Source organism: Melospiza georgiana, chromosome 13, assembly GCF_028018845.1.
Source record: "Melospiza georgiana isolate bMelGeo1 chromosome 13, bMelGeo1.pri, whole genome shotgun sequence".
Classification (NCBI taxonomy): Eukaryota; Metazoa; Chordata; class Aves; order Passeriformes; family Passerellidae; genus Melospiza; species Melospiza georgiana.
Genome location: NC_080442.1, coordinates 7,225,217 through 7,246,047, shown reverse-complemented (window position 1 = coordinate 7,246,047; position 20,831 = coordinate 7,225,217). Strand labels below are relative to the sequence as shown.

The 20,831-nt window shown below is 38.7% G+C and overlaps 1 protein-coding gene across 4 annotated transcripts in view; it reads left to right on the top strand.

The window, feature by feature from the left end:
• Positions 1–20,831, top strand: part of MYZAP (myocardial zonula adherens protein) — a 51,152-nt gene that overhangs the window by 19,389 nt on the left and 10,932 nt on the right. For all 4 annotated transcript variants that reach the window (XM_058033259.1, XM_058033258.1, XM_058033256.1 and 1 more), the window contains exons 5-12: positions 903–1,016; positions 1,876–2,028; positions 4,773–4,898; positions 5,753–5,881; positions 7,638–7,723; positions 9,880–9,985; positions 20,144–20,227; positions 20,650–20,750. In XM_058033259.1, the coding sequence (XP_057889242.1) occupies positions 903–1,016; positions 1,876–2,028; positions 4,773–4,898; positions 5,753–5,881; positions 7,638–7,723; positions 9,880–9,985; positions 20,144–20,227; positions 20,650–20,750 (899 nt within the window). The remainder of the gene's footprint in view (positions 1–902; positions 1,017–1,875; positions 2,029–4,772; positions 4,899–5,752; positions 5,882–7,637; positions 7,724–9,879; positions 9,986–20,143; positions 20,228–20,649; positions 20,751–20,831) is intronic.

Genomic DNA, 20,831 nt, shown 5'->3' with positions numbered 1-20,831 from the left:
CTTCTCACAAGTTCTTCCCTTGTAACTTTCTTAATCCATCCAAAGCATTTCTGCTTTCATTTGTTTTACACACACCTTTATGGAAGGTTAACAGTGACTACTTGTCCTCTACTCCCTGTGCTGACCTAATCTGTGTATGGCTTGGTTACTGCACACTTGCCCCCTGTATCAGTCCCTGGTGTTCTTCTCTTTTTATCAAGAAGCAAATCTGGTCCATCTAAGAATGTGAGCTGGCTGGCTTTCATTGGTAACACTTTTCCTCTTTATTATTGGATCATTCACAATTATTTACACTGTTTGAGTTTTAGTCTCTTCTTGAATTATGTAATTTTGTGTCTTTCCCCTCCCCCCTCTCAGTTTTTAAGCATGTGTGTGAGCACCTATCAAAAATGTCTAATTTTCACACAACAAAGCCCTCTGGCTTCCCCTTCCTGCTTTGTACTGTTTCATCCTTATGTCTTCTTGATGTTGCTTCTCTATGTACCTGATTAGTCAGTTCCTTCTTAATTAAGGCTCTTCTACAATTCACAGTTTTAGATTTCCTTATTTCTTGCATTCTTCTGCTTTTCACTCTGAATTTTTACAATCTGCCCACTCTGTGTATGTAATCTGTCGGAATAGACAGCTGCCTGTTGTCCTCTTGTCCTTTCAAAAAGAACAGCTTCTACAGTGATTGCAGACTAACAATAAACTTAGATACTCATGCCTTATTTCTGTTAGATTATTTGGATTTTAAGTTTTGTTTCTTTGTTTGTAAGAATATACTTTGAGGCCTAAATATTTTAAGCATCCTAGTACTGTGAAAACGACCTTGGTGTCTTTTTCTTCTGTAGCTCTCTTGGGAAGAATAGGTAAACTTGATCATAAACTATATAAAACTTTTTCTTTTTTTCCCTGCTCAGGTGACAAATGCTCATCAGGAGTCCTTAGAGAATCATGTGCGAGTGCAGGCTGCAGCCTTAGATAGCTTTAGCGAAATGAACAGCTCCTTGACATCAGCATCAATAGACTTGCAGGTACATCTTCACAGCTGCTTCCCAGCTCACAGCTGCCTTTGCTAACATGGATTTCAAAGCATACAGAAAACATGGATGACAGATGCAGATTCTGACACTAAGCAACACCATAAAGTACTGTCTTGGATATCTAAAGCACTTAATTTAGGAACCAAAGAAAAACGTTCCAGAAGTTCTTGTGTTTAAAAAAATTAAAAATAATGTGCAATAATGAGATACTGATATGCAGCAGACTAATAGCACAAGTCGTGTCTCTATGAAGGATCTAAGGTGAAAATGTGATTTGGTCTGTATAATGCAAAATGGTGCATCTCCTGGCTTAGTTCTGCCTTCAGTTGGTAACAGAAATGAAGTGGCATGTTTGGGTGCCAGATACTTGTGAGATTTTACATACCTGTGAAATGCAGGGGGGGATGAGGTGGGAATGAATTTTAATTTTTAAAGACTTCCAAATTCCCATGTATCTGAGCTGAACAACGTGAAGTCCCTGCTTTCTTGTATACAACAAGAATATTATGTTCTTGTACATTACTTTCATGTTTTCAGTCTACTGCATTTTGTATGTATGGCATGGCCCTCAGAGAGAAGGGAAGATTATTCATGCTGAAATGTATCCATGTTCCTTTTTTTTGTTTTTTAATTGTGTTCCAGGACTCGATTTCACTGAGTATGCTCCTCACAGAAACACCTTCTAGCAAAAACAAAAGCCATAATTTTAAATGTTAAAACTTGCAAAACTGTTCACACTGCATTAATATGTCAGAAAGCTCTTTAAATGTGCTGTTTCACAATATCTTGCCTATATTAATTCATCAAATTGTTTCTGATTTTTAATATGCGCTTTGCCTCTGTCTTCTAGAAAACTCTAGTGGATGTTACATTGGAGAACACAGACATAAGGGAACAAATAAGGAATTTAAAACATACACATGAGCAATCTATGGAAAAGCTGAGAGAGAAGCAAAAGCAACTGGAAACGGCACAAATTGAAAATCAGTTACTGAAGTTAAAGGTGAGGTATATAAACTCCCCTAAAAATACTGCACAGTAAGGGCACTAGGTGGATTTAAAATAAATTCCTTGGCCTTATTTGTAAAGGGTTCTTCATCCTTCATGCCCTTGTCATGCCCTCGAGCTCCCTTGTTCCTGTGAATCAATACTGGCTTAATAACAAAGAATTTCAGCTGGCGACAGGCAGTCTTCCCATAACTTGGGAGGTAACATAAGAGACAGAGATGTTGGCAGGTGAAAATTCAAACCATTAAATGGTTATTAGTGTCCATAATTATTAAGTGAAAGAATATTACAACTCTGCACATTGCTACCTGAATTTCTTGGTGTTGAGTTTCTTTAGTATTGCACCATTTTTAATAGGTAGTCTGTTAAGTCTTATGAGCATGTGGTCAGCAGGTAACAGCAAGCATCTTCAAAAGAGAATTAAGCTATTTCTTTCAGAGAAATGCAAGCAAATAAAACACAAAGTGCAAGGTTTGATATGACAGAAAGCTTGACCATGTTCTCCCGTCACAGCCAAATGTATTCCTTTAATCTCAAAAAAACCAAGCCCACAAAAACCCAAAAAAAACCAAACAATACCCTCTCCCTGCCGGAAACCTTTGTCTCTCTTAAAATTGCTCAAAGTAGACCAATTGGGATATAATACATCAGAATTTGTCAAATTTTGAAAAATTTCTTTCCATTTTTGATAAAAGTTTCTGAAATTAAGGTGACTGTAGCTGCATTCATGTTTGATCTTGTGAGAGAAGGTATTTCTTTCTGGCTGTTTTGCTAGTGACTAGCACTCATGCTTAATAATGAATGGTTAAACAAGAAAACATAAGTGCATTTCATGTTCTGCTTTCCTCTCACAGTGAAGCTCTACAGGCTGTAGAAGTAGCTGTATTTCGCACCTGCTGTTGTCAGCAGAAAATAAAAAGAGGGAAAAACCAAGTAACAGATGCAAAGATGATGCTATTAAGATTTTAAAACAGAAATTTGGGCTTCACTATAATATTAAGGACATGCTCCAGCAAGTCAGGGAAAGGTATGTCTGCTTCTAAGGGCAAGGAACTGCAGCTCAGGTCTCAGTTCAACTGAATGCATAAGGATTTGTTTATCTTCAAGCATGTCAAGCTCTGCAGAATACATGCCCTGCATTTACAAAGCAAAAGCGTAAATTTTGCCCTCACACTTTCAGGTTTAGTACTAAGTTAGTGAAAAATATACCTCATTACTGTCTTTGACAGTTAAATATAAAATTGTGTCTCAAAAGGTGCTATGAGTTCTGGGAATTCATTCCAGGAGTGAATGTAAGGGGATGGTGTGGCATCTGGGAGGTTAGTGTTGAAAAGCAGTAACTACTGTGTACCATGATTACAGTCTGGCTGGAGAACACACCTGTGGGTCTTATTAAAGAGGTTTGGTTTATTAATAAATCTGTAATAACTTAGAGTGGAGATGTTGCTTAAGTGTATTATAACAGACGCCCTGATACAGTCACTTTTTAATGCTTGTTTTTACTCTCCTCATTGCTCAAGGTGTAGGGGAGGGAATGATGGCGATAAAGGGCCAGAGATCCTGTTCTAGTTCAGTGTATCTTAAGGAATCTGGGGTTTGATGATTGGCTTTCTCTAAATGATACAATTCTCTCAGGCTTCCTGAAATGTGGAAGGTTCATTTAACTCCACACCCTTTCATGAAGTGCAGGTCACTACCAGTGCCCCAGGGTTGGCCTAGGTGAGATGACAGAGGGGACAATTGCAGTACAAGTGGAGTCCTTCAGGGCTCATCCCTTTTCAAAGAATGAAACACACTGCTGTTTTTCTACAGGGTACTAAACAAGCTTGTTTCTGCCATGCAAGATGAACCCAGGGGTTTACTAAACCTTTTGGTCCTTGAATTAGAAAAAAAATCCAACCCAAAACCTTAATCATCAGAGCTCTATTTTGTAGCTGTGTTTAGTGTGGTGATCAGCAGGGAGCACTTCATTCCTCCTCTTCCTGTCACTTTTGTAGCACCCACAGCATTTCACATGGCTGATTCACAGCATCTCTAGGAGGAGAGCTAAGTCCTGTACTAGCTGTTTTACTTCACTTTTATTGTGGTTTACACAGTAGATGTACCTGAGCTGTGAAGATCCTATCTGGTGTTTAATTACTGAGGGTGTGGTTAAGTCAGTGTTTTCAGCCAACACAGGAAATCCTGTCTCTGAATGACCATTCTGCCCTCTTCCCCATAGCTCTAGTAAAGTTTCTGGTTCTGTTGTTAAAAATTAACCCTTCCACACACCTGAGAATTTTAATTTTCAGTTTGATTGCAGGGAAGGTACTGCAATAAAGTATTGCTTTGAGTGTTCATGGTCATTTAGAAAGAGGAGTTGAGTCTAGTCTGTGCTTCAATAGAGCAGGGGGAGACAATATCATTTCAAAGGGGAAACAAACCAAATGACTTGGAGGCTGTTATGGAATGGTTCAGCAGAGAGGCATGGCCTGATCTTGGATCAGCAATGACTAAATGAGCTAATTTCAGACAACATGGAACTTCATGGAACAGTAACTTCTACAGATTCAAATTATGTGAATTCTGGCACAAGGCTGTAAATGGTCTTGATGCAAATGGAAGCCTACTTTTGCAATGCCAGATTTATAACAAGGGTGAGCTTAACTTCAAACTCTTATTTTCTCATCATGTGAACTCTCTTTCTCCTGCTGCCAGCAATACTGTACTTACTGATGGGGCAACCTTCCTCTCTCATAGGTGGAATCATCACAGGAAGCCAATGCTGAAGTCATGAGAGAGATGACCAGAAAGCTGTATAGTCAGTATGAGGAAAAAATGCGAGAAGAGGAACAGAAACACAAGGCTGAGAAAGAAATGCTCCTGGTATGTAGAGCCAGTCTGTAAGAGCAGTGCTTAGCTTGGATGTAATTTCTCAATTGCTTCATACTCCAGAGTTGATATAAATTCCTCCACTCCTGTCTCTGTGATTAGCCGTGCTATAGTTACTAAGTTTTCCAAACATTTGGGGTTGTAGGACTAAGAAAAATATGTATTCAAACATAGTAATATCAATGATAATCTAGATTTCAAAATCTGAAATGGGGTAAGTAGGCTTTTTAAACTTTTGATTCTCTAAAAAAGGAAGACATAATGTCCAATTTGAACAAGTGACAGTTTAAGAAGGAGAAAGGGAACAACTTCACTGGATGCTACTGGAGCAAGAACTCTCCTGTACCCCAATTTCCCTCCACCTCAAGTTAAACCTTTCTATGAGCAGTCAGTTGTTGCATTTTTTAAAATTCTTGAGTCAGATAATGATAGAGATTGAAGATAGATGCTCCTTTTTAATCATATTGCTCTACATGTAAGGAAAGTACAAAGCTGAACATGGCCAGCTGCTGTCTTTTGCAGCAGCATATTTTTCTCATGGTGCTATTTAACAGCATCCTCCCATTCCCAAGGGAAGGGAAATCAGCTATCTAAGAAATGGGTAAAAGTTTCTCTTGGATTGTCATAATGATGCTTTACTAATTCCTGTGTATTTCAAAGTACCCCCAATCTTTTGCTGTATAAAATTCTCTCTCAGGGTCATAACTCTTCCAGATTTCTGAGCAGGTGTAGTGAAAAGCTTTGAGCTCTTTAAGAGATGTTAGCCTGGCCCTAGATCCAAAAAGAAGAAGAAATACTCCTCATTAATATGTTAGATGCTAACATGACTGTAAATGTTCTTGTTTTAGGAGGAAACAAATCGACTTCTGAAGGCTATTGAAGAGGCAAACAAGAAGATGCAGATTACAGAAACAAGCATACAGGAGAAAGACCAGAGAATTGGTGAGCTGGACCGGCTGATTGAACGCATGGAAGAGGTAGGACAGCTGACTGCTGCATGACAGGAAATGCACCAAGAGCATGGAGGAAATTCCAGATGTTATTGTTATGCTGCTCAGCTCCCTGCTCAGTGACATACTGAGCTGTTTGCATCTTAGTATTTATATCAGTAAATGGACCTGGACTGCCATAGAGACCCTGTGATGAGGAGGTGGTTCTCTCTTCCAGGTGGTCCTTACAGGGCAGCATTTATTTAGGAAATGAACCATTATTTTAAAGAGAGAATTTAAAAACCATTCAGTGTGCAAGGTGTCTTAGGCCTAATCAAGTAATAATCATAAATGACCCAGAGTCTCTTAGAAATGTTGCTGTGGTGGGTCCATAGAGTGCACAGAGCTCTGTCTGGGGATGGGTAAGAAGTCGATGAAGAACCTGCAGGGTTAGGATTAAAGGGAGGGCAGGGACAGGTGACATCAGAGTGGGGGGCTACCCAGTCAGGAAGACTGAAAGGATGAGGCCCTTTACAGACAATGGGAGCAGCCTCTTGTGTTCATAAGCCCTGGTCCTCATGGGGATTTTCAACCACCCCGACATCATTTGGAGGGACAACACAGCAGAGCATAAGCAATCCAGGTTCCTGGAATGTGTTAATGATAATTTCCTTCTCCAGCTGATAGAGGAGCCAGTGAGGAGAGGTGCTTTTCTGGACCTTGTTCTCACCAACAAGGAGCAGCTGCTGGGGAATGTGAAGCTCAAGGGCTTCCTTGGCTGCAGTGACTATGAAATGGTCTTGGATGTACTTTGGCATTTCTCATTTCATTCAATAGCAGACATCTTTAAAGATTCGTGCCTCACTATCTCTAATACAGGAGCGGAGAGTGTTTTAGTCAGAGGAGGGAGTAAAATCTTCTGCTCTTCACAATTAAGTGGTTTTCTTTCACTAATTTCACTTTATTGCAGTACATATTTAATATCAGTATCTACTGAGAAGTAGATTTTTATAAGCCAGTCTTTTTGGCTTGAGTTGTTAGTCTAATGTGCATTGAGTCCCTTTTGTCTAATGCTTGCAAATCCATTAGTAGAATTAATGATTACACTGAGAAATTCCTCAGCCTAATAATAGCCCCTCTAGTGGCTCCATTAACTTCATCTGGGCTTCAGCCTACAGCTTTTAAGTGTTATGCAGTGAATGTAGGATTGCATACAGTTCACAAGTACCCAGGAGTTCCTTCACTTTAGTTCTTTAATCTCTTCTTACCTGGCTCATACTCATCCAATGAGACTGAATGCCTCTTAAATTGCCCTCAAGATGGATAAAACACTTACATTTCTCTGTTAACTTGTTTGACTCAGACCCTAAGTCCTCACAGATCTTCATAAGCACTGTGATTGTGGGCACTTAAACAGGAATACTCTGGGGGAAGAAAATGCAGCAGTACCTTTTAGCTCAGCCTTGGATTGGGAGATCTTTTTGGAGTGATAATGTGGACAATGTGACTTTATGTAGTTAAAGATTTTGATGACTCATCTTTTTAACGAAAAAAATCAGTTTCAAGTACAGCCATACATCTTCATATAGGAAATTGAAAATTAATCTTGTTTCCATGCATAGCTGGGAAACTGATTTTATTATTATGTATTCTGTCCTCCTTGGCTATAGGAAATGCATGAATTTTGTTTAATCAGTTTCTATTTTAATTTCACAAATGATGTTTTGAATTGCAATGAAATATGCTTTGTGAAGCCTTTACATTTCGATACATGGAGAACTGAATGATAACTTTTCTTGTTTAGGAACGTCACCAGCTGAAAAAACAACTTGAATTAAATGAACTACAAATATCAGGAGCAAAATCTGAAAACAACTCTGACAGTGAAAGGTGAGATATAACTTGCCTGTGGAACTTCTACTATTGCTAGGAAACATGTGGGTTTTTTTGTTTTTGTAGACATCTGAATTTTGCCTTTTCTAACTTTAAAACTGCAGTGTGGTAGGGGGTAGGGATTGTTCATCTGAATGTAGGTTTACTGACATGTAAAATGTCAAGACAATTATTTTTTGCAGGAATGACCACCTTCATGCATCTTTTCTGAAAAGTTGTTTGCAAATGTGTGGAGTCCATTGTAGGTGGAATAAGCTCTGACATATCTGTAGCTTGCATTTTTCTCAGATATGCATTCCCAAATTCAGAAGTGTATGATCCTGACTATGAATACTTTCAGTATCTAAACTCAGAGGTTTATATGACACTGCTTCAGTGGGTAAAGATGAATTACAATCAGAGACTGAATAACAGTACTTGATTACTACTTATGGTTCTGTGGCACCCAGAAATTAAGTTTTAAGGTTTTGGGCTTCCTGCTGTCCTTTGGGAAGCACAAACATGAAAGAAGGTCCCTGCTGAGAGCTTCTCAGTGCCTTGTATTGATCTGTGACCAGCTTCTCTGGTTTCAGAGTAAGAATGGCTTTTCACAGCAGTCTGTTAAAATAATAATTTCAAGTGAACAGATGTTGCTCACATACAACATAGAATATGGAGATGAAAGATAATTGGTGTTTTCCTTTACCTCTGAATAACACAGACACTTCTTGCTTCAGTGAATCCTTTTCAGTGTAAAGTTATGCTGCAGTAAAAGGGTACAGGCAATGTTCAGGCAGGAATTTGTGCAAGGCAAGCAAGCTCACAGTTGCAATCTATGCCATGCAAGCAATGACTCTGTGTTCAGATGATGCTGATTTATTCTTAAGTTGTCTTTACCTGCCTGTACCTTATCAGACACTCAAGCTCCACCTTAGGAAGCATGTCTGTTCCATTTCTCCATTGCTATCAGTGCTTAAGATCCTGAGTCTTCCAATGAATTAAAAAATGAGATACAAAATATGTGCTACAATTGCAATTAAAATATAAATTAAAGTTTTATGAGATGTTAATACACACAACTGAAAAACCTGCAGCAGTGCTTTGAATTTTTTGAGTCCTTGTCAAAGTGCTGCAGTTACATTTCTGCAGAGTACTTCAGTGTTAATAGAGACTCTTTTGGGGGAAACAGGATACAATTCAGTCATTCACTGGAATCACGTCTTACAGTTTGCCATCTGCTGCTTTGTCTTAGAATGGTTTTTCTATTTGCAGCTTTAACAGTTTTTTTTCTGCTGTGCACAGACCAAGATGAAAAAAGCCTTTTTGTTTTTTATTCCCCTCCTCCCATTCTCAAATTCTGTCCAGTCCTGAACCTAGGAGTACAGCAGTTTATTTTGTAAGCAAGAAATTGCTTTCTTTGACAAATTTTAAGAATTGGACATTCAGATAAAAATGGAGACTCCCATGACCAAAGAGACAAAAATTTATGGAAAAGCTTCACTCCGGTTTCCTTGCATATTCTACAGCTGCTTTTCTGACAAGCTGCCAAACCAGCTTGTGGCAGGAGTTCTGTGGGAGTTCACTTGCTGTATTAAACAGATTTGAAGAAATGCAGAAACTATCTGAAGAGTTGTATGGACAAATTTAAACCATTCATAGCATTCCTGCTGACTGCTGAGGAGTTAATACTATTCCAGGTAGCATTCTGCTGCTGTTGGCAGCTCTGACAAATTCTTGACTCCAGGCTCCCCTGCAGTAAGACAGCTTTGAAAGCAGACCTGAGTCCTGGCTTTTGTTTAGCATACATTTCCAAAATATTTGCAGGTAGTAGTAAGTCAGCCTAAATGTGTCTCTCTGAAGCTAAAGATGTAGTTGTGTCAAAGCCTTTCACTAAAGGGAAACACACCTTGAGATGAGTTTTGTCTCATTGTTTAATTGTCAGCACTTCAGGCTCTGAGTAATCATGTCAGTATGCAAGACAAAGGTGAGATAACTTGGGTGGAGACAGCCACTTGGACTATGATCACATTAAAATGTACTTTGGACAATTTGACATCTGTCAGTGCAATTTGACTTGCCTGTCCTGATTTATGGTGGACTGTGGGGGTTGTTCTTGTTCTGCTTATACTGCAGAGCTCCCCACTTACAGGCTTGATCCTTGCGTGTTTTGCCAGGTCACAGCATTTGGAGGAGGAAGCAGCCAGCCTGAGAGAGAGGATCAAGCATCTGGATGACATGGTCCACTGCCAGCAGAAGAAAGTCAAGCATATGGTTGAGGAGGTGAGATGTAGTAAAACAACTCAGAGTCTTTGGGGAGCACTAATTCTTTTAGTACATAATCCAAAGAGAACTGTTCTTTGTGTAGTTGCCTTCTGCCACCTTTGTTACAGTGGAAGTTGAGTTAAGCATCTGGAGCCAGTGAAGCAGAAAGAGTAGATGAAAGCAGTTTAATGCAGTGGCTCTGGGTTATATACTGTGATCTTTAGGCTGACACTAGCCCTGTACCTCTCCATGGGTGTTCAGGAAATGCAACACAACTTCCAGCTCGGAGGGTACCTCTGATATGATGCACTCTAGTCATTAATGGTCTCCTTCCTGTACAGAAGTGGAAGGCAAAAGCTGACCTTTAGTGCTTTGTTCTTCTGGTTTTGGGAGATTTTGCTTAGGTCATTTTTTTGTTTGTTTAATATGATTCCTCACAGAAATAGGTGAGCAAGCACAGATTGTCACTGCTTGTCTCTTCTTTCCCTGGTCTGGGGACATTGTCTTAGCTGCTGCCATTTCCTGTAAAATTTTAAGTGGAATTTTGCTGGATAAATGCTTTAGGTTACAGGCTACCTGTGTGTCAGGAAACTGTTCTGTGGTCAGAAGGCTGTAATTGCAAACATTTCTGTTTGTCCAAGTGGAAAGAATGACATGGAAAATAGATAAGTTTAAATTGGAGCTTTACAAAGCTGACAGCTCTATTAGATGAGCCTCCTACTGCACAATGGGTCTTCATGAGATACCTTTGATTTGTATCTGACATCATACACTCAAGATGTCAAATGTTTAGAAACCACTCAAATCTAAGGCATTCTTTCTGCATTTGTATTTATATGTATTTACATATGCTTTGTTTTATAAGATTCTGATGCAGCCCTTCCATATGATCAGATGAGTGATGCTAGTGTCTTTTACACAGAGAGATTAAAGTTCTTCTGTTGTATCAGACATATCAAGTCTGGAGGTTTTGGTTTTAATTTAGTTCACCATTATCACTGTTTTTAAGCATCCTAGCTGGACTAAAACAGAATTTACAGTCTTCAAACCATGGTATTTTAATAAAGAAAGTTTCTCCAGTGCAATAATCCAGTCCATCTAATTAATGGATCATGGGAACAATTAGATAATTGATTATGGGAACAATTATTTAATCTGCTTTGTATCTCTGTACAGAGTTTTTCCTGAAGGATTTGTGATATATGTGGCACCATGAATGAATCTAGTAATACATGAGGATGGTGGCCTAAATTTTGCCCTTTATTACTAAATATATTTTAAACTTCTGGTTGTAACTTGACCTCTAGTGGGCTGCATTGGTATAACAAGTCCTTTCAGCTCTATCTTTTGTTTTGGAATAAAACCACATATAAAGCTTGAGCCAATGATTATAATTTCATTAATATTAGATTTAATGGGTAAGTTTAGCTAGCTAATTACTTGTAAGGTATCTCTGCTGGTGCCTTGATATACACAGAAAGCCCTTCTAGACCATCTGGTTGTCCTATTTAATGAGTGTTAGGTGACCAAGTCACTACTAATTGTCAAACATGTCTGCTTCTAACTGCTGTCTGACTGCCTGCTTTTCAGATTCAGCTAAACCTCTATCACTCTTGACTGCCACCTAGCCATAGGGGAGATATTTTTGCTCTTTCCTTTAGTCCCTGTGTGTTTTAATTTTTATTTTAATTCAGCTTCCTTCTGCATGAACACCTGCGTAGCTACATCTATATTTTCACTAGGGAGCTAGCTAAAGACTCCTGTACCAGAGCTTTGATCAGGTCAGGTGGTACCAAATACATCAGACATTTAATGTTTGGGGCTTGCTTTCTTAATTTTGTGCTATTTGTTGCTTGTGTTTGTACTGTGTTAGAGAAAATACCTATAATATAGTTGGCATGCCCTGTTTTAAACTAGACTCTTAATTAAAGGCCTAAAAATAGCAGTTTTAATAATATGGAGAACAGTAGCTGTTCACCATGGAGCAAGAGAAAAAACATTGCAGATAGTATGTCCTCAACTATCCAAGCATGTGGTGCTTTTTATGATTTTGTGCTTTTCATAATATTAGATAAGTAGTTTTTGGCTCATTTAAAGCAAACACTTGCTAACTATGCCATAGAAGCTGAAAAGTTGGCAACAAAAATATTGAAAATGAATGCTATCTCAAGAGTCTGTTCTGAAGTTAGGTTGAAAACTAGTGAGCAGCAGCACTAAAAATATCTGCTAGAGCAAATAGGGAAGATTGCACTACTATTTAAGTCCCGGAAGCCATGTTCATCAGGGTATATTTAAACACACATCCTCCCTACACTAAATTTAACTGATTGCAGAATGTAACGGCAAGGAATATCAAGGAAAGTGTAATGAAAACCTGCCCTGTTACTCATTGCAATATTTTCATGGCTGGTATCTGTAAAGTAACATGCCATCTTGGGTTTTATGATGATATTGATAACTTGCATTTAAATAATTGAGAAAGATTAACCAAATCATTCAAAAGCTGGAAATCTTGCTTTCTGAAACACTTAGCTTCTCTGTGGCAGTCAACAGAGTGAGAACAGGCTAACCTGGGAAACTCAGGAGAGAAGTGGAAGGAAAGGAAGTAGTTAAAACTATCAGCAGAAATTGAAACTGAAACAGGGCTACTGTTTGAGCTGCTAGGTGAGAAGGCCTAAACTTGCTTTACTACAGGATGAGCTTTGTTTACAATTCATCTTCATATATTGGACACAGGTTTGAAGTATAAATAAGGGCTTCGCTCTTCCAGTGTAAATCACAACAGTTTGTGCTGTTACCATCTCCAATTCAGAGAAATTGGAGAAATGAACATCACTTCAGAGGGATGCTGAACAAACAAGATATACTGCTTCAAACCCATGTGGAGAGCTGTCAAAATTGGACAAGTACTGAGATGAATCTCCTGGCTGGAAAAAATCATGGAGTAGATTGCTCTTTAAGCCATTTCTGGGAAAGATGATGGATCCTTTGCAAATCACAGATGCAGGGCATTCTGTAAAAGAACAGCAAGCAGCCAAGAGGAAGTGAAAGAGAAGCTTTAGAATGGAATTTTGTGATGCAGCAGGCAACTCTTAACACCCCTGGTGCTATTTTGATGGCATTTAAAAATATGTTAGGAGCTGGTGGTCAGTCCTAATTTAGGCATGAAAGGGGATGTGCAGAGAAGCATCAGATGTAGGAGGCCATGGAGGCAGAGTATTAACACCTTCCTCTTCATAGATCTCATCATGTTGGTACTGAATGCAATGGTTATGTGATCTAGGGAATTGAGCTCAGGCAGAGGAGGACACTCACAATTCAGTGTGCTTGTACTCCTTAGCAAAAAAAAAAAAAAATTGCTTCTATTATTTTTCCTTTGAAAACAAATCCTTCCATCTCAGGCATTTATAGAACCTTTTTCAGCTTGATCTAGTCAAACCAGTCATATATTAAATAGAAGCCTAGAAAATAACTTTCAGGAGAAAAATAAATGGGAGAAATAAAATGGAAATTTTCTGGAGATGGTGACCTTCAACACCTCTGTGTGTTAGCTCTCATGCACACACATTTTTCATCCTCATAGGGATTCTTTTCTGTGAGAGCAAAAATTGCTGCTCATTAGTGCACCAGCTGAGCAGAAAGTTATCCTGCATAGTCTTAAAGCCTCATGTTCTCATTAGAGAGAGATTGCAGATGATTTATGGCTGACAGATTTATCCCTGTGTTGAACTTGTTTGTTAAACAAATCTATTTGTTCACAGCTTAGTGTAGTGTGATTTAAATGCCGTGCTGGCAGTTAAAAGTGCAGGACTTGCATTTTGCAGGTATTTAGAAACCCAGCCCTCTTCTCATACTATTTTTACATCACAGGCTTTCAAAAAACAAGTGAGGAGAGACACATGGCCAGAGTGGGTCACCCAAGGCTCAGATATTTTAGCCCTTGCCTTTGTAGCTGTCCTAAAGTATGGCTGGGTAGAGCAAAGGCAATCCAGGTAAAAGACAGTTTGATGAGAGGGAGAATTTGCAGGGAGACTCACAGGTGAAAGGCAGAGGCACACAAACTTCAGGCCCTTCCACTGAGGAGTTTCCCTGCAGAGATGGCACTGGGCAGGCAGATGCAGGCACAGAGGCACCACAGGAGGGCATGGGAAGCTGCTAGCACACTGTTCCCTTCAGGGCTGCAATTGCTCTTGTTCTGTGAGAGGGGTAAAAGCTTCTCTTCTTACTATCTATCTGATGGGTCAACTGTCTGTCTGTGCCACTGTAGGAAATGAGACTTTCATGTAAGATAAATGAAATACAAAGCATAGATTTTAAATTAGCAATATAATTATTTTGTGGCTTGATCTCAATTTCAAACCTGGAGAGATTTAAGAGAGGTTTAGTTTTGAGAATTATGCAATTCACTTTGAAATGGATTGCAATTTCATTGCACAGTAAGCTTATTTTATATGTAACATTGTTTCATTGTTGAGAAGCAGAGGAGGGAAGGAAATTAGCATTTACATTTTATAAGCAAGGCAAGAGGGTTGATGCAGATATAGGAAGCTGTTCTGAAGGGATCTGAAGAACGAAGGATATTTGATCTCATGCCAAGAAATTATCTGCAGAACTTAGATTTCACATGAAATTCCCCTAACGACTGAATTGAACTGTCTCTAGGTCATGGCCCATGAGCTGTTCTCCAGCTTTAGTCTCAGATTCCTTGGATAATAAATGGTGACCAGACACCAGGCAGAAGCTGTCTCCTGTCTGTTGGGGAGGATACTTGCATGAAAGGACAAAGTGCTAATGAACAAATGATATCCCAAATACAGAAGAGACTTTGTATTGCACAAATGGGGTATAAAAAGAAGAAATTTTTCCAAAAAAGACTTAAACATCTGAAAATATCTGTATCAAGACACTCCAACTTCAGATATATAGTGAAATTTCCCCCTTTTAATATGGAAGAACAGTTTCAAGGTCATGTAAGAGAAGCCACAGAGAAGGAGGAGAAGATGGAACTACCGACAACAGATGCCAAACTTTTATTAACCAAGACCTGCATTCCATAGTACCTGCCATAAAAATGAAAAACAACAAAAATGCAGAACAAGAAATGTAGAAAGAGAAACACACCTTGGGACCTTGGAGGAAGAAGATAAAGGACAGAACATGAATAACTTCCCACACCCTCCTCCCCCCTCCCCAGTACAAGTGTTTGGCATTCCTCAGTGGACTTGAGCAAGCAGTACAATGCTTATCTGTTGGCAGAAGTAGAATCACTGCTGGTGTTTGGTGAGAGGGTTTATATATGCACAACATCAGCACTTTCAGCTGGGAATTGCCAGGCAAAGTCATCAATTAGAAACTTGCCCATTACTAAGGCAATGCTTAACGAGGTGGGTTGATGTGCAGACAATGAACCAAGGTCTGTAACTCATTAGGACATGTCAGCCCCTGCTTCAGCAGTATGTGGACATCAACCACTGGATAATGTGTTCATGGAGCTCATTCATTTAGGAAGGTCTCTACATTGGTGCATTAACCTAAATCAGTCAGTTACTTCTTCTGTAAATGCAATATGACGTTTAAAATACAAAAGTGTAAGTTTAAGAGGTGAAGTTGTTCACGTGATTTAAGGAGGATTAAAAGGCAAAGGTGCTCCCTGCATTATGCTCCCTGAAAAAGTTTCAACTCTTGTCTAGCCTCTCATAAATACCAGTTAAGGTCTAGTAAAATACAGGACTGAGGAAAATCCTGTTCTCCTTGTACAGCAGTTACCTCTGCGAGCTCAGGCTGATGTATGTTGCAATGTCTTGTCTGTCTTGTTTTGTGCATGCTGTGTAGCATCTGTTTGTCCTGTGCAGTCATAGTTCTGACTAATTTGTTCATGTCTCTGTGTTGGTGTTACTGATGCCCAGTACATTAATAGTGGATGAATAAGGAAAATAAAGGCGTACTTGAATAATATGATAGTTATATATATTAAAACTATATGCTGGTAAATATTTTAAACTAATGGATAATACTGTTAAGTGGTAAATAGTGACTGAGTTTACCTAATAGCTGGATCTGTTCCAATGCAGATCACTGTATAGTTTAATGTCTCCAAATCTGTATCTGAGTTACATAGAATAAAATAGTTTCCTATTTCAGACCTTCTTTATAAAGGCTCTACATTTAATTACAACTTTAGTTTTCTCTTAAGATGCTTCCTCCTTCTGCATTAATAGCTTTGTAACTCTGTTGACTTTTCATCCTAATACCATTAGTCACATATCCAGCATTTCTTTACAGACTCTTCCTTTTAGGTCTTGCAGTTCTCCAACTCTTGTCTTTACTGTTCTTCTTAGGTGTTCTGTCCATGAGATCAGTTTAATGCTGTTGACTCTTTCATCTCACTTTCCATCTTAGGGAAGCAAAGTTTAGTATTTACACAGGCTATTCAAATACCTTGACAATTGTTTGGTATTTGGAGAATCTATAAGGAGCAGAAATGAGAAATAAGGAGATCTTCATCAATGGGATGGACAAGAAGAATTGAATTTTCTGGGAGATGCAGCAAGAAAAAGTGACAATCTGAAGATTGAGGCAGTTTGAGAAATGACTTCAAGTTTCCTGAAGGAGACAAAAGCATAGAGGTAGTGACAGCAGTAGGGCAGAAACAAGGATGAGAGATCTAAAAAAGAAGTCAGTGACCATATTAATCCTGAGTCAGTGGATAAATTCAGGATGATTCACATTCCATGTTGGATCTTGCAAGCTGATTCAGTTCACTGGAAATTGAAGTGGTTATGTGAAATGCAAGCTGCACACCCAGCACCACTGGCAGGAACTTCATGGATTGCCAGGATGGGGAGAGATTTGGTGCCCCTTCTCTGCCCAGCAGGGAGGTGCCAGGGGTGGCTGCAGGGCTGAGAGCATGTCATGCCCCTCAGTTGCTGGCACACCAGAGAAATTAGAAACTGGAGCTTGGGCCTTGTAGCTTTACTCTTCCCAGCTTTGGAATAGTCAGGTGTCTCCCAGCTGGAGAAGGGAAGGAGAAGCAATGGATACAGTGGGTTGGGGGAGGTAAGAGAGAATGCAGTGGTAGGAAGAAGGGTGACTGTGTGGTCCAGAGTTGCTAAAGTCACATTAGTACTGTTGGCAGAACTGTTTTGAAAGGAATGAGCAGTTCATTAATGTAACTGATATTTCTGAGTAGGTTGCCAGTTTTGTTTGAGTGCTTTATGTAGACAGGAAGGTTATAGAAGTACAGATAGAAATGTGGAGCCCTAACAACATCAGGTCAAGAATTAAGGGCTGGGGAAAGTCTGTCTGGTCATTTCTGGAGAAGGTTGGCAAAGAGAGCCTGAAGGATGTACCTGAACAGTGCTTGTAGAAAATGATGAAGAAATCTGAGAGGGTAGTTGTGCAAAAGCCAGGATGGGAGCAAGTTGCTGAGTTCAGTGAGCAGAAACTCTGAGGTCTGCAGACACAGCAAGGATGAGGTGGATTATAGACTAATCCGTGAGTATTGACCAAAGAAAAAGTAGGAACATCTGCATGATAATATCCTGAAGTCAGTCCAGAAATTACTTGGATACAAGAGTCAGTCCATGGAATTTGAGAGTCTTTGGCTTGCACTGATTTGTTTCTGACCATTCTGAGCAGACTGTTCTGGCCACCACTCAGGCCTGGAGTTGTGTTGTGTTTGACCCATCTTGCTTCTTCTCTTCTCCTCCTTATCTTGTATTCAACCCAGTCACAATCTATTGCTCTGATGCCTGCTAGATGTTCTCTTGCTTTATGCAGCTGCTAGAAACAAAGAAATTTTCAAGATGTGGATTTTTAAAATTTAATATAATAATATATTAATATAATCTCTTAGAGTTATTCCTGTTTTTCCTGGTTCCCTGTGACATACCCTTGTCAAGGATTAATCAAATCAGCTTTTTCGTTGCTGGTGTTAATGGCATAAGATGATGTGTACCCAAGTCCTTGTTCAGTAAATAAACTTATTTTTATAGTAAATTACTGTGCTGGGATGTGTCATCTGTGTCAGGACATTTGTTTCAGCCCTTGGCCTGCAATAGCTGCTGAGGCAGCTGTTTGGCCATGTGTCTGGGGGTGCAGAATTCCTGCTTTCCTTCTGCAGTGGCCTCACAGGGGCTCTGCTGTGTCCAGGGAGCAGGACTGCAGAACATTTTTCCTGGTGCTGAAACAGCCTCTCATTTTAGCACCTCAAATGCAGCCTCACTGCTGCATTTATTTCTCCTGAAATGTATTTGGGATATGTGGCTGTGTCTGAGTTCCTAATGTTTAAGATCCACCCAAAGGTTTTATATAGGTGACACAATTCACAGCCTGATCATTCTGTAACCTGCATGGTCTAACCACACCATTCTGTCTGGCTGCTAGACTGAGACACAGAGCTTGTGATGATATTGTACTATATTCTCTGCAGAAAAAAAATAAAAGAAGCAGATTTAAAAAATTTGGTGTAATTCTGGGGCAAGGGCATGGTTTTAATGGGTTCTGACTGGTACTATGTAAACATGTTACAGAGAGCCTGGAGATGCTGTTGTGTATGCTTCAGTCTGCTGCTCCCTAGAGCATCCTCACCAAAATGCAAAATGTCTCTTTGGAGTTCAGTTCTGTGTTTGGGAAGGGGAGGAAGCTGTTTGTCAAAGTCTTCCTTTTTGTATTCTGTGTTAGATTTAAGGTGTCCATGCTCATCTTTGCCTTCAGATTATTCAAATTGAAATAACTCAAAAACATCCATAGGGAGCTGTCTTTCTGTGGCCAATGTGAAAAAAAAGCAGAACTTTAATTTTAACTTGCACAAAATCTATTTGTACATGATACTGGTGAACATAATGGTTACTGTCAGTTTATTTCACATCTTAGGATCTTCCTATCATAGAATGAATATAAGTTAAGGTAAATGTATGTGAAACACAAGAGTTGTCTTGCTTTTGGATGACAGATAGTTTGATCACTTATTTGGAAACAGGAATATTTTGTGTTTGATGTAAAAACCATCCTAGGCAGCTGATGCAGTTGATTATTTTCAATAACAAGCAAGAATGGCTGTGTGCCAGTGTGATCACACAGCTGTGCTTGGCTTTGGGCTTCTTTGTGTGGCACTGATTATTGGTGTTAGTAATATTTCCTTATATGCATAGCAGGAGAATATTAATAGAGAAGAACCACTTGAAAGTCCTAAGAGAACAGTTTATCTTTTCTAAAGTGGAGTTTATTGGCAGGACTGAAGCGACTGAACCAGGGAAGGCATATCTGACTTAATTCAGTCATACTATTAAACAAAGTTGTGATTAAATATGAAGATCAAGGTATGTTCTAAGATTTTCTGAAAATGCGACAGGGTGACATAGGTAGTTTTTCTATGGACTTTAAAAGAGGAAAAAAAGGAAAGACCTGATTTTGAGAAAGATGGATAATGACAGGATAATACTCCTGTATTCTGTAACTGTTCAGCTGAAAACACTGTATGGTGTTGATGTTTTAGCTTTTCCAAGTAACAACTGATCATTGTGTCAGGGACATGTGATACCTTGAAAGTCATGGAGACTAAATTAAAGTTCACTTGGTGTTACAGCTTTTCATTTTTCAGTTCAATGTGTGCATTTGTTTTGCTTTTTTTTTCATAGTTCTGTATGTTTTTGTTTAAATATTTTATAATTTCTAGCAGTAACTTTTTGGGAGAGTATTGTTTTCATTATTGTGCCTTGAGTATTTTATCCTTCTCCTTTAGCAGGATGGGAATATTTATATTAATCATTGATTTCCAGATATGCTGAAAAATTTTACACTGGTGAAGAGGATGTTACTGTTTGTTCACAGTTTTGATTTTAATATACAGAGTTAAAAAGTGACTGGTAAGAATGCATGGAAAATCTGATCAAAGCATTCAGAAATGGTCATTCTTGCAATGACTGCCAGAAAAAAATGAATGTGTTCTGAGTGTTCCTTGATTTCCCTTTAGCTGTTCTGCAAAATGAATTCACTTTAGTAAAAGTCCATTACATCTGGTAGCTAATCCAGGGATTAAAGCAGTTTGTGAGTACTTACAGGTATTGAGTTGTTTCTGAAAAATAATATTAAATATGTTTTCTTCCTGTGATACCAAGATCCTTTTCTTCCTTTTCCCATCCCCATCAGACTAAATGTCTTTGTTTTTCTTCATAGATTGAAATGCTAAGGAAGAAAGTAAAAGAAAAGGAATTATTTATAATACAGCTTTTAGACAAAATCTCTTTCTTAGAATGTGAGGTAAGGCATTACATTTTAAGTTTACATTATTGTGATTATTTTATGAAACCAAATTTAATTTGAACCAGTGTCATCCAGTGCTATGTGAATGTACAATCACTGTATGTATTTGCTGTTCTTCAAATGGAAATTAAACATATGACACCAGTCATACAGTCAGGATTGTGTGCAATAAAGTCTCAATATTCACTCTAAGTTTCTTAACTTACAATTTTCTAATGGTTTTATAATGACTTAGACCAGAAGCTTCTGAATAAAACTGTTGGTTTAATTTATATTCTTTCCAGAATTAAGGATTCCTTTATTTTATCAGTACATACTTTTACACCGTTTCTTTTAGGGAAAGGGCAATGTGCAATTTTATTTCCTTGTTTAATTACCATAAATAAAATGAACTTGTGATGAAAATTACTGTTTCCCAGAATAAAGAATTGCAAGATAAACTGGACTACCTAATGGAAAACCAACAAAAGACCAATATAGAGACCAGAGATACTGGTGTAGAATGTGATCTTCCATACAGGTATTTACTTTTTCTGCTTGTTTGTAGGAAAATTCCTCATAATGTCCCTTATCAGTGTTGTATTAGTGAATCATTTTGCTA